Here is a 12,723-nt window from a genome sequence, read left to right on the forward strand (position 1 = left end):
AGGGAGGTGTGGGAGAATCAACTATGTTGAACCAAACAATCCCAGCAGTATTGCAACCTGGTTAAATTCCTTTTGCCCTGGTGCCCTGAGACTTGTTGACCTTTCCTGGAATGAACATAGGTGCCTATAAGATGCTGTCGAAGGGAAAGGATTTTTTTTTCCTGGGGATCAATATGACAATCAAAAAGGTATTATTTTCCAGAAGGAGCTGACCTTAAACCGGGCATACTGTTATGTTGTCACTGAGATTTCTAGGCTACCTGGAGACAGTTTTAAACATTCATTGTATGTGTGTGATATATTTGCATTTCAAAGTGAGTGCAGTTTGACTTTCTCAGTTGATCAGCAAAAGAATGCCCCCACCCTTTTTTACAAGAACTGCCGCTCTTCTTAGAACTGTTTGTTTCTGTCAAAGTAGTTTAGTTTGTGGAAATATTTATATACTGTAAGGGTTGTTTTCCATAGCACAGTATGATAAGAGGGGCCTTGAATCAGTAGTAGAACATCTGCTTGGCTTGCAGAAAGTCCCACATTCAATCCCTGGCATCTCCAGGTAAAAGGATCAGATAGCAGGCGATGGGAAAGACCCTGGGGAGCCCTGGGAGACAGCACCGACCTTGATGGACCAATGGGCTGATTCAGTGTAAGGCAACTTCATGTGTGTTCATGGTGTGATAATGCCCCACAAGCAAATCCTTGTGAAAAAAGTAGCACCTTTATTTTCTGGCACAGATTTTGTATTTACCCTGTCCAAGTATGGGCAAGGACTGCTAAATTGGAACCGTGGGAAAGGGAGTCTTAGGGCCAAACTAGGCATGACAGCATCCATGGAGCCAACCCTTGAACACCACCACCACTTTAAAGCAATTTAAAAATGCCGTGAAGGCCTGAGTGGGACCACAGCACGGCAGGCTGAATCTTGTCCCCCTGCCCCTGACCCCTGTTTCCATGCTCCAAAAGGCACAGAGGGAAAATGAGAGTGATTCAGCCCACTGTATGGCAGGACTTATCAAAACTGGGCCCTTGCAGCATTTTTAAATCGTTAACAATGGCAGCAACGTCCACAAGTTGGACCTGTGGATGTCATTGCATCTACGTTGGCCCTTACAGATATTTGTTCAGTGTGTGATGCTTAACTGTACTGACCGTGACAATTCAACAAAAGCAGCTTCCTGGGTGTCATTGGATTATTTAGCTTGAACAAAAGAAATAACGGTAACCAGAGTTGATGCCTGTAATAAGGATATACTGGTTGAGATTACAGTATAATGACGTGGAGAAGAATCTGAGAGTGGAGGGAGAATTTTTGCACTGTTATGCATAATAGCACCATGGCTGAATCCACACACCCTCGGAGCGTCCCGGCGTTGCGCTAAATGTTTGCTAAACACCCAGAAGTATAGTGTCTTTCTAGTGCAATTTCTGAATCGTGCTAGAAAGATGCTACACTTCCGGGTATTTAGTGAACATTTAGCACAATGCCGGGACACTCCAAGGGTGTGTGGATTCAGCCCATGTCTTCTGCTGGAACAGTGGAGAGCATAGAAAAATATCACAGTTTGAACTGTAGGATCCTTTCAGAGGTACATAGTTTTGCATTTTAAAAAAATACAAATATAAAGAAAGAGTGGCCTGTGAATTAGGCCATTGGCCTGCAATAGAATAGAAAGGTTGGTGCTTTATGCTAGATTGCTAGTGCTCCTTCATGTGAGTACGCAGGAACTCATCTGCAAATGTCTGGAATTGTAAGAGATTTATAACTAATGGTGCAATCCTAAAAAGTGTTATTCCTGTCTAAGCTCACTGATTTCAGGCTTAGACTGGACTCGCTCTTCTTAGGATTGCAGTGTAAATACTTATAGCATGCTATGTCAGGCAAAAACTGGATAGTGGTGTAATGGCCTTGCATCAGTGCAAGATTGCCCATTTATGTATTTATTAAAAGATTTATAATTTATCTCTTCTACATTCAAGACAGTTAGCAACCAACAGTGCAATCCTATGCAGAGTTACTCCAGTCTAAGCCCATTCAAGTCACTGCACTGCAAACCACTTAAAATACAAATTTTACACTCCCGCCCTTTCTAGGGTGTTTTTCACTCCACAGCTTAAACGTAGCCCAAAAAGGAGGGGGAGTATATAAGATACTGAACCAGCATAACAATCTAAAAACACTTATCAGCATGATAGAAGCTCAGCACACAAATGCCCTCTGATAAAGAATAGTTTTACACTCCCTCTGAAAAGACAGCAGGGAGGGAGCCGTATATACCTAAGGTCTTCAAGAAGCTCATTCCAAAGAACTGGTGCATGGCTATGCAAAGATGAAGAGGTACAAAACAGCTGATCAGAGGGCACAAATAAAGGAAACGGTTTACCTAAGCAAGCACATGGGTAAATACAGGGAGAAGTAGTCAGTTCCAGGTTGTGAAAGGCTTTATAAGTAAGAACTTGGAATTCAGCTGGGAAAAATAGCAACCGGTGAAGCTGCGTTAGCATTGGCAGTATCTGTTCACAGTGACCCCTGCTGGTTAACACACAAGCAGCAGCCTTTTGCACTGATGGTAGTTTCTGAGTTTACCTCCAAGGGCGATTCATTGCAGGCTAAATTAATCCAGCACAGAAGTTACAGAAGCAGGGATCGGTATGTCTAGATGGGATGAGTCTAGGAGAGAACATCCTAATCAAAGGCAAGTGATAAAAAGCAGACCTAGCCACCACACCAGCCTAATCTTCAAAGAGTTAAAAAACTCAGGTACACTCCTGAGCTTTCGCGTTGACCTGATAATAACAGTTTCACCCCATCTAAAGTGAGCGAAGGATTCTCTTCCACGACATCTTGTTTCCAATTCTCAATGTCTTTTTAATGGTGTTTTCAGTTTGATTTGTAAAACTCTTTGACATCTAACCCTTTGTCTTCTGTAGAGAAGCTCGTCTAACTTTTTAGTATTGTTGATTTCCATTCAGAAAACAAACTTCATTGCCTGAGAAATATCTCGGCAGCATTTTTTAAATAGCGAGAGTAAAAATAACAGTGATATATTCACAAATTAGAATGAGAATAATTTTAGGTAGGTTGGATCAAGCGAGCCTTTCCCCTTGATCTCTCCCAGTTCCCTTCCTTGCTACAGCCGCCCTCCCCATCCCTCATGGCTGGCTTTTGTACATAAAAGTCCCGCGATCCCCAGCATAGCCTTTTCTGGTGGTTAGGGGAACCTGCCTTTCTTTTTCGCCGGCAGAAAAATTGGCTGTTCTGTCCTGTTCTGAAATAATAAACATTATAAGTCAGAGGTGAAGTCTTAAGAATTGGCAGTTGAGAAGTTACATTTAAGAGCTGCTGTCCTTCCCCTTCTTCCCATCCTGTGAGCCAGAGCCTCGCCATTTTATTGTCTTGGCCAATTTTCAGGTTTTTGTTTTTTTAAAAAAAACCTAGTTTCTTCAGGGACCAAATTTAGTGAAGCTCCTTTACTGTTGGCCAGTGTAATGCACTAAGCACTGAAGCCTCTGTGGCTGAACGTGAGAATTGTTCAGTAAGCCACGTATTTTAATTGTCACATGGTACAAGGAAACAGCCGGGGGGTACTTCCTGATGCATTTGGGTTTTTTTTTCTTTTCTGCCTCATAGGTATTTTAGAGTTGCAGTCCTCCCTTCTTCAGCTGACATCAGCTGTCTGTTCCGCACAAAAGTCCATCCTGCTGCTGAAACTCTCTTGTTTAGTGAGATGTTCCGAGTAGCCATTTCCCAAGCTTCTTTGCATCAGAAGACATTGAGAGTGGATGTCTGCTCGATCAGTAAGACTCATCGGGAGGAATGCCTCGTAAGTGTTCTTTATTATTGGCTCACTTTGATGTTCTTTTGTTGTCCGTCTCCCCCCCACCCCCCACCCCCGCATTGATGGATAGGATGCTTCTAAGGCACGCATTAGCAACCTACAGAACTGATTATATTCATCTCTGATATTGGATGAACAAATGAAAACTCTTTTGATCACACAATTACATGGGCAAACATTTTGTTCAAAGGGTTCACTGAAATTGTGTCATGACCCTGAGGACTGTAGCTAATGGGTGTGCATGTTTCTAAAGCATGTGATAAGCATAATTTATATACCGTTTGAATGGCTATAGATGCAGGGCAAGGTATGCATCACATATTGTATGCTAGACTAGTGTACTTTTAATTGTGGAAGTTGTTGATTGAGCCCCTCAGTTCTTCACATATAAGTTCAGAAGATTTAAAAAAACCATGACATTCTCAGTTCTTTTTGTTTATCTCCCTGGCTCTGACCTTTTAGCAATTATTCATTCTACCCCTTACATCTCTTTACATCCTGGACAACTATAAACTTTAATGAAACCTCAAATTGTTAGGTTTCCAGCATGGGCCTCACTTGTGAGCCAAATGAAATGCCTTGTGTTTTTATTCCTAAAATATCATTGAATAATCCGTTTAGCCCTTTTTGCATGGAAAAATGATGTAAAATGAGAATCTGGTCTATGGAACACTTAAACTGAAAATAACAGATGCAATTTTTGTTAATACTGGTTGCTGGAAGCAAAATTTGATGAAGCAGGTCATGTTTTTGTAAATCTAGCTATAGGAACAGCACATTTTTTTTCCCATTATGGCTTTTTTTAGAAGTTGAAAACACTGAAAAAAACAGTCCTACTTATGACATCTGAAGAGCAACTTTTCTCTTTTCACCACTGAAGCTAAGTTGCCTTTGCTGTGGCTCAGACAAGGCCCATCCAGATGCGCTCCAGCAACCCATTTTTTCCTGCATTTTTTGTTGATATCTGATGTTATAATAGTCATAATAATAACTGCGTTTATATACCGCTTTTCTAAATAGAGCCGCTCAAAGCTGTGAAAAAGGTCATGTCATTATTATCCTCACAATACAGCTGGGGCTGAGAGGAGCGCCTTACCGAAGGCCACCTGCAGAGCTTACGGCAGTAGTGGGATTAGATCCAGCAGGCTGCTGCTTTGCAATCCAGTCACTTAACCACTGTGCTCCAGCAGCTCTCTGTTGTCTCTTATCACCACAGGAATGATATACAAGCCAGGGAACATCAAAGCTAATATTTTGCTTCCACTCCCTGTTGAGGTGAATATATGGAGCTGTTGTAACCGAGTCAGAGTTTGGTCCATTGTTTCTAGCTCCGACTGACAGTAGTTCTTCCTCCAAGGCTCCAAGCCAAAGCCTTTCCCCACTCTGCTACTGGCAGATACCAAGAACTGAAGCTGTCACCCAATGTGCGCTAAGCACGTGTTCTGTCACTGAACTGTGACTGCCTTCCTAGCTCTGTGGCAGAGGTGCACCATAGAAAATGATGCTTTCCTTTGTATGATAGTGTTGCAGTAAGGTGGTGATTACTTTATTTTTCATTGTGTTTCTCAAGTTAGAATTGCCCCAGTAGCAAGTCCAGTGTCAGTAAAGCATATTGTTTAATAACTGTGGACGCTTCCCAAGTGTAAAGCAATGGTGCCTGAGGCGTGTGGTGCAACTGGGCTCTCTGAGTTTGATTTTTCTCTCCTTGCATATAAAACTACTTTTCCCCTCGTGAAGATGGTGGACTGAGGCCAAGTATATTTTGCCCCAGGCATCAACCTATCCAGTACTCTCTCTTCCATGGATCTATTACACATGATTAGATTTACAGAATATAAATGACTTAGTTTTTTTCCTCTTGTGGGCATGCATTGTCTGCTCTTTTAATGTTTCCAGATTACTTTTTTTTAAAAATTACCCTTACATTGAGGAAAAACCAGTTAAACCAGAATAGTTAGGTGTAGGTATTTTATGTACCTAATTCTTTCAGTCCTGCTCCTTGTGCCTCTCCTGCATTTAAGTCTTGTGATGCGAATTGCTGTGCCTAGAACTGCCCTTTCTGTCCTACAAACCAAGGAGCTATGGTCTTTTCACTTCCTCAGACCTATCCTGAATCAGCATTTTTTTACCCCTTTTCTGTTGATTGTTCCCAAGTAGGCTAGGAAGTCTTGCCCCTTCCCACCTTCATCCTCATAGTTGCTTCATTTAACTCTTTACTTTCCTATTCTCATTGTCCAGGGCTTTTTTTCTGGGAAAAGAGGTGGTAGAACTCAGTGGTTTGCCAGCACATGGGGCAACTCCTGGCAGGAGGTGGTGCCCCTGGTACCACATGTGCGCGCGCAAAGTGCGCTCACACTCCCAGGACCGCACAATGACATCACTTTGGGTCAGCTGGAACAAGGGGGGAGTTTTTAAAAGTTTCAATTGCCCTCGGTGAAAATGGTCACATGGCCGGTGGCCCCACCCCCTGATCTCCAGAGAGAGGGGAGTTTAGATTGCGAGCGGCGCGGATGGCAATTTAAACTCCCCTCTGTCTGGAGATCGGGGGCGGGGCCACTGGCCATGTGACCATTTTCAAGAAGTGCTGGAACTCCGTTCCACTGCGTTCCAGCTGAAAAAAAGCCCTGTCCTTGTCCATCATGCACTTAAGAAGCCAGCGATCTCTCTGCAGGTACTTTTCCTCCACCATGCACTAGTGAAATGTTTGAAATAGGTATTCTTTGCCCAGTTCACACAAACTCCCTGTACTCTGGCACCTTTTGCAAGGGGAAATAATTACAGAAATTATGCCACCACGTGAAATGCACACCTCACTCCTTTTATATGTGTGGTAGAATGGAGAGCCATATGCTCCCTTCTCTACCATGCAAAGAGGCTTGAAAGGTTGATTATATATCTGCTTCTGAACCTGATCCCAGAGTGTGGATCTAAAGACCAGCACAATAAAGCCCTGCACAGATAGAGGAGATGTTTGAGTTTGCAGAAAAATCCAGAAAGGTTTAATTTTTTTTAAAAACTCCACAAACTAAATTTAAAAATGCTAATTGAGATCTCACAGGACTATGTTATGAGATCAGGTTCTCATTAAGGGCTTTCCAGAGAGCCAGAGCAAATGGGGAGAGGGAGCCAGGGAATGTGCAGACAGCATGAAGAAGACTAGTGGAAAGGAAGGAAGGAAATGAGATTTCTGCTACCCTGCAAGTCCCCCACTTTTAAGTATTATATAAACTCAGCCTTAAAGTTCATCTCACTTTTGTTTGAATATTGGCTTAAGTGCAATAAAAGGTACAGGTAAATAGGAGGGTTTTTTTCCTGTTTAAGAGGTAAGTAACATTTGAAGAGCCAGTATAAATACACGTAAAGCCATTTTCCAGCGGCAAAAAATTTAGAAATATTTATACTTTATCTTTTCTACATTACTCTGCATTAAAATGACCAAATATATTTCTCTTTGTCGTCTCTGCCTAGGCTGGAACTCAAATAAGCCTGGCAGACTTGTCATTTTCAGATGAGACTTCTACTCTGTGGTATAACTTGCTGGCTTGCAAGCAGATCCCTGGCAAAAAGGGCAAGGAACCAAAAGAAGATCCTGCATTTGTTCCGGACAGTCAGTTATCAGGTTCCTTGGACTTGGTGAGCAGCTCATGGTGACTTCTGTGAAATAATTCTGCTGCCAACTAGTTATGTGCTTCCTCCTTCCATTCTTGTTAGCTGACTGCCAAGGAGAAGTGCCATTTCAGTACAACTTTTATTTCAGTGAACGTTTTATTTTGTTTGACGTGAGGGAACGATTAATCTTTTGATTCTTCCACGTGCATTCTGTGTTTGCTTTTGGGTCCCAATTTTCAAGTACAAAGTACATGTTGACAGTATCTTAAAGGGTTACATTTGTGTAAATAGCTACTTTTGCTGGTCATTTCTGGGCTGCCAAATGGTGTGTTTGTTGCTGCTGTGTATAATTTAGTTCTGAAATCTTGTGGTACTTTGCTATAAAAGTACAATTTTTAAAAAACAAATCAACCTTGCTTTGGAACCATGTAAAATCTTAGGTGATACAGTCACATAAGAAGATTGTGCCACCTCAGGAACTGGACATTTTCATCAGTTCTGGAGTGGTTCAGAACATTACCGTGTTTATAGCAGTGTGCTTCAGCAGATGTTTTCACAACAAATTTAATCCTAAATGTAAACCTCGATGTAGCATGCTAGGCTGGTGGTGTTCTTTAAGCAGGTGCACAAACCCACAACTCACACCCCCAAATTCTGAGTGCTGAAATCAGGCAGGCAGAATGGGGTTTGTGTTAATTGTGAGACTGGAAGCTCTCCATTTCTCAAAGGCCATGCTTCCCAATTTCCAGTCTGTTTAAGGGGTGTACCCACACACAAGACATGAATTCCAGACTTCAGCTTAATAAAAGATAAGTTTATTAATTAAGGAGCATCTCCACAAACATGAAGTACTCTATTCAGGCAACAAGTAGTAAAACAAGAAATCCTTATTGTTGCTAAGAACTAAAATCTCTCTATCTAAAATTTAAAAGCTAGCTAACTAAGCATCTCTTAGTAGTTTCCATAGTTGCATATCTTACCCATCCATCACACAGTGAACCATCTCTCTCATAGTCAATTCAGCATAAGGTCATACTAAAGGTGGTAAAATATGATGGTTGTTGTGGGTTTTCCGGGCTGTATTCCGTGGTCTTGGCAGTGGTAAAATAGCATGCAGTCTTCATCTTGCATCAACATTGAGTGAACTGAGAAGCCATCTTTTCAGGCCTCTCTGAATCACCCAGCAACACAGGAACCCATCAGGGCTAAGCCGTTAATTGGTGTTACATCTGTGTGAAATCTAGGTAAAAGCACAGAGCCCTCTTGGGAACAGGCTCTTCAAAATTGAATCTCTAGGGAACTTAGAAACTGGTCCAATGTGTTCCCAATCAGCTCTGGCAAACACATTCCTGTGCTAGGCCACAAATCTTACAACACTTACAACTTGAACCCACGTTCAGCCATTTTCCTCTAAAGAGCTAGTCTCAGGTTAGCCACTTCCATACAGCAGGCTTTGTTAGTGTTCACAAATATTGTGAAATAGGTTTTATAAATATTATCTATCCCTTCTGTTAAAAAAAACCATGCATGTCTACTGTCATATATATAGCTTTGCTTTCAACCCTCTCTGTTAGGATGCTGTGTCAGCTTTACTAGAAAGAACCTCAGCTGAACTGGAAGCAGTAGAGCAAGAGATGGCAGAAGAAGAGGAGGAAGAAAAGGATGTGCAGGAGTCACGGAGTGCTGAGCAAGAATGGTAAACTGGGGGGGGGGGTCTAAAACAGCATTTCATACCACCAAATACAGTGAAAGAAAAACCACTGAAATAACCTTTTGCTCAACATTGGTTACTTACTAGAATATAAAGAATATACACTTTGGGCACCTTGAGAGAGGATGATGTGTGCTTCAGTTGCAACAGTACATTTCCCTCATGGCTGAAGAAGAAAGCCATTTTTAAAAAAACAAAAATTGAACAGTTGTTTGTAGAGATGTGTACAAACCGAAATACGAACCATCATGAACTGGACCATTTTTTTGGTTCACGAACCAGCGGTTCATCTTGGAGCTCATTTTCTGATGAATTGTGACGAACCGCTATGATTTTAGAGTGGTTTGTTTGGTTCGGTTTTTGGTTTGTCACTGCAGACAGCCTGGCGCCAATCAATCAGTTTCCTAGGTAATGGTGGGGAGGGGCTTTCTGCAGACCTGCTGCCCCGGAAGTGATGTTTTCACAAACCAAATGAACCAGTTCGCGAACCAGGCAATTTCATGACAGTTCGTGGTTCATGAAACACGACGAACCACAACGAACTGCCATTTTTCCAGTTCGTGCCCATCTTTAGTTGTTTGTTTCTTCAGTGGCAGAGACTGTAGCAAGGACTGTAATAAGATCAGTGAACAATGTATTAACTGTACACACACTTCTCCCTTCATAGTGCATTTCGCTTCTTGGCTTCTAGTACATTTGGAGTCTGGTTAATTTATCTCTTTGTAGAGATGCTATCTAGTATGTTTCTTTTCTCTTGCATTAAGACCACTTGTAGAAATGTCTGGATATTTTTCTCAGTTAAAAAAAAAAGTGCATATCTGCTCGGTTCAGTTGTAAATGTGAAGGAGCCTGCTTTTCATTTGTCTTTCTGTTGCATGCTGCAAGTCCACCCCACCCCCCTTCATAGTTGGAGGTAAACTAGGAAAACTATGAGTGCTTGCTTGCCTGCCATTCATGCTTTGCAATTCTAGTTTGGAGACCAAATGCAGACCATCTCAGATGTAATTTATGGTTCTCTTGCAAACAGCAAAGGAGGGGTGGAATTGCAGCAGGTGAGGGGAGGAAGAGAAGAGAGTGAGCACATGATAGCAGAGCTCATTGTGGGTTTGTTTACGTTGTGACAAATCATGGGATTGACCCCAGCAGTAGTTTCTGCTGGGAGAATGGATTTCTGTCAGTGGAATGGACCTTTTCTCACCTCTGTCCTACCGGAGACTAAATGCTCCCCAAAATGCTGATCCTAGCAGATGGTAGAGCCCCGAGAACAGCATGAAGGCCAAGTTAGTGATCTGCAGAGGAAGGGGGAAGTTAATGAAAATAACCACCTTTTTTCCATTAGCAATAATCTACTACTAGATCCAACCTACAGATTTATATTTGAATCCGGTCAGGTTCCCCCCCACTAAAGCTTTTACTGTTTTCCCGTATAAGATAGTAAATAGAACAAACTCCCTCTGACCCTACCATCCACCTCCACCCACCCTCTTCCCCAACATAGGCCATCAACAAGAAGGCCATGTAAGAACCGAATACACTCAAGCAGCTAAGAGTCGACATTGATGGGGGGGAAGGAAGAATGGGAATGGGATGGGGGTAGAATTGAGAGGCAGTAATATGTATTCAACTGAACAAAGAACGGAGAAGGCAAGGCATCACTGCTTAAAGAGATACAAGAAGGTTATAGTCCTCATACGTGTGTGTAAAGTGCCCTTGGGTTGTTCCTGACTTATGGTGGCCCCAGCAAGGGGCTTTCAAGGCAAGAGAGAAGCAGAGGTGGTTCACCTTCCTTTGCAGAGTATTCCTTGGTGGTCTCCCATCCAAGTACCGACCCTGCTTAGCTTCCAAGATCTGATGAGATCGGGCTGTACCGTGCCACCTTCCCTCCCATAGTCTTGATATATCAACTGAGATTACAGCCTGTATTTGCCAATATGTGTTAATACTCTGAAAAGGAAAATGAAGCATGATGCAGAACTAGGTGTGGAAATCACATGTAGTATATTTACATCAAAATCCCCCAGGGGAACCAATTTGAAACAGAACATAACGTTCTTCCAGGAGAGGATAACAAATACAATTCATTCATATGGGAGGGAGCATCTTCAAAGGATTTCGGTGAACTTCTCCTCTAGTTTGTGCCAAGATAACATGTCCACAGTCATTTTTTTTTTTTTGCACAGGATTCAGCTCCCAGCCAGGCTAGCAACTTTTTCTTTTGCAAGTCTTGCTGGTTCAAGGGAAGACTTGAATATTTGGGGGGTGTTTTTTTGCTCTTACAGGCTAGGAATGCTGGCAGAGACGTCCAGCGAGATTGCAACGGAAGAAGAGGAAAACATTAAAGGAGCAGAGGGAGGTGACTATGCCGAAGACGACAGATTCTGCTCCCAGTTGGCAGAAGCAAATGAAGTCAAGGAGGAGGAAGATGTGTGTCACAACGAGCTGGCAATGGTATTGCCCGCACTGGTGAATATTTTAGATTATGTTTCCCTAAAGCACCATGAAGAAAGCTCTAAGGCTGTGACTGTTCCAGGCTTATCAGAGTGGTGTGTTTAAGTTTAAAGCCTTGAAGTTTGTCACGAGGAGTGTGTTCATAATGTTCATTGTGATTAATAAATATATGAAGTCAGCTCAGCATTTAAAATCACTGTTTTCTGGCAGGGCTCTACTTTTTGTTTGATATACAGTAAAAGGAAGAAAAGGGAAGCCTTAAGTCCACAAGAAAAGCATTCAACTTTGCTAGTTAACATTTAATGTTTATTTGGTAGATTATTCATGTTTAATAACAAACGTATTAAATATTTAATAGGTTATTTAATGTTTACGCTATACTCGCATACACGTATGGTATAATTTTTTTGTTGTTCTTGCATTTGTTATGAAGTTTTAATAATAAGGGCTCAGTTCTTTGGGGTAATGCTGGAAATTTGCATGCATGCATGCGCACACACGCACACACACTGGCCTATAAATACAACAGGCTGTGCAGGGTGTCAAATCTCCTTCCAGCTGACCCTCCAGTCTCTTCTGTTGGCCTCTCTTGAAGCACTTGCCTGATCTTTTCAGACATCACAGTGAGTCCCTGTTACTCCTGCACATGAATTAGTCAGCTTCCGTATCATTTGATGTCATTATGTCGGTTTATCCTGGTGTGATGTTGACTGTCCAACCCCCCAACTTAGTTTAGCAGTGTTGGTTAGGATTGAAACACTTTCCATCCTGAGAGGTCTGTCATACCACTGAGGCCTCTTGTGGTTCAGGTGCCATAGATCCAAACAGAAAGGCAAGTTTGCCAGGCAGGAAAGGTGCAAGACACCAGGAGCCATGCTTTTATTCAGGGAGTGTATATTACTATGGAGAAAGATAGCAAACATAAACACTGAGTTCTCCATAAATTCCCTTTATATCGTGAAAGCTGCAAAGCACAGCTTGGAAGTTTATGTCGGAAATTTGTTCATGAGCCTACAGGAAACAAATAACCATCACCAACAACAATGCTTTGCAAATACAGATAAGTGTATCTCAAACAATAAGAAAGTTGCAGAACCCTCTGGGGTCATATGGGATGTGGTG

General features: G+C 42.1%; 1 protein-coding gene across 2 annotated transcripts in view; it reads left to right on the forward strand.

The window, feature by feature from the left end:
• Positions 1-12,723, forward strand: part of WWC2 (WW and C2 domain containing 2) — a 161,430-nt gene that overhangs the window by 121,305 nt on the left and 27,402 nt on the right. Inside the window, exons 15-18 of one of the 2 annotated variants that reach the window (XM_054990137.1) lie at positions 3,626-3,818; positions 7,302-7,466; positions 9,017-9,138; positions 11,433-11,616. In XM_054990137.1, the coding sequence (XP_054846112.1) occupies positions 3,626-3,818; positions 7,302-7,466; positions 9,017-9,138; positions 11,433-11,616 (664 nt within the window). The remainder of the gene's footprint in view (positions 1-3,625; positions 3,819-7,301; positions 7,467-9,016; positions 9,139-11,432; positions 11,617-12,723) is intronic. The other variant, XM_054990138.1, reaches the window with a different exon arrangement.

The sequence above is a fragment of the Eublepharis macularius genome, chromosome 10 (genome assembly GCF_028583425.1).
Source record: "Eublepharis macularius isolate TG4126 chromosome 10, MPM_Emac_v1.0, whole genome shotgun sequence".
In the NCBI taxonomy this organism is placed as follows: Eukaryota; Metazoa; Chordata; class Lepidosauria; order Squamata; family Eublepharidae; genus Eublepharis; species Eublepharis macularius.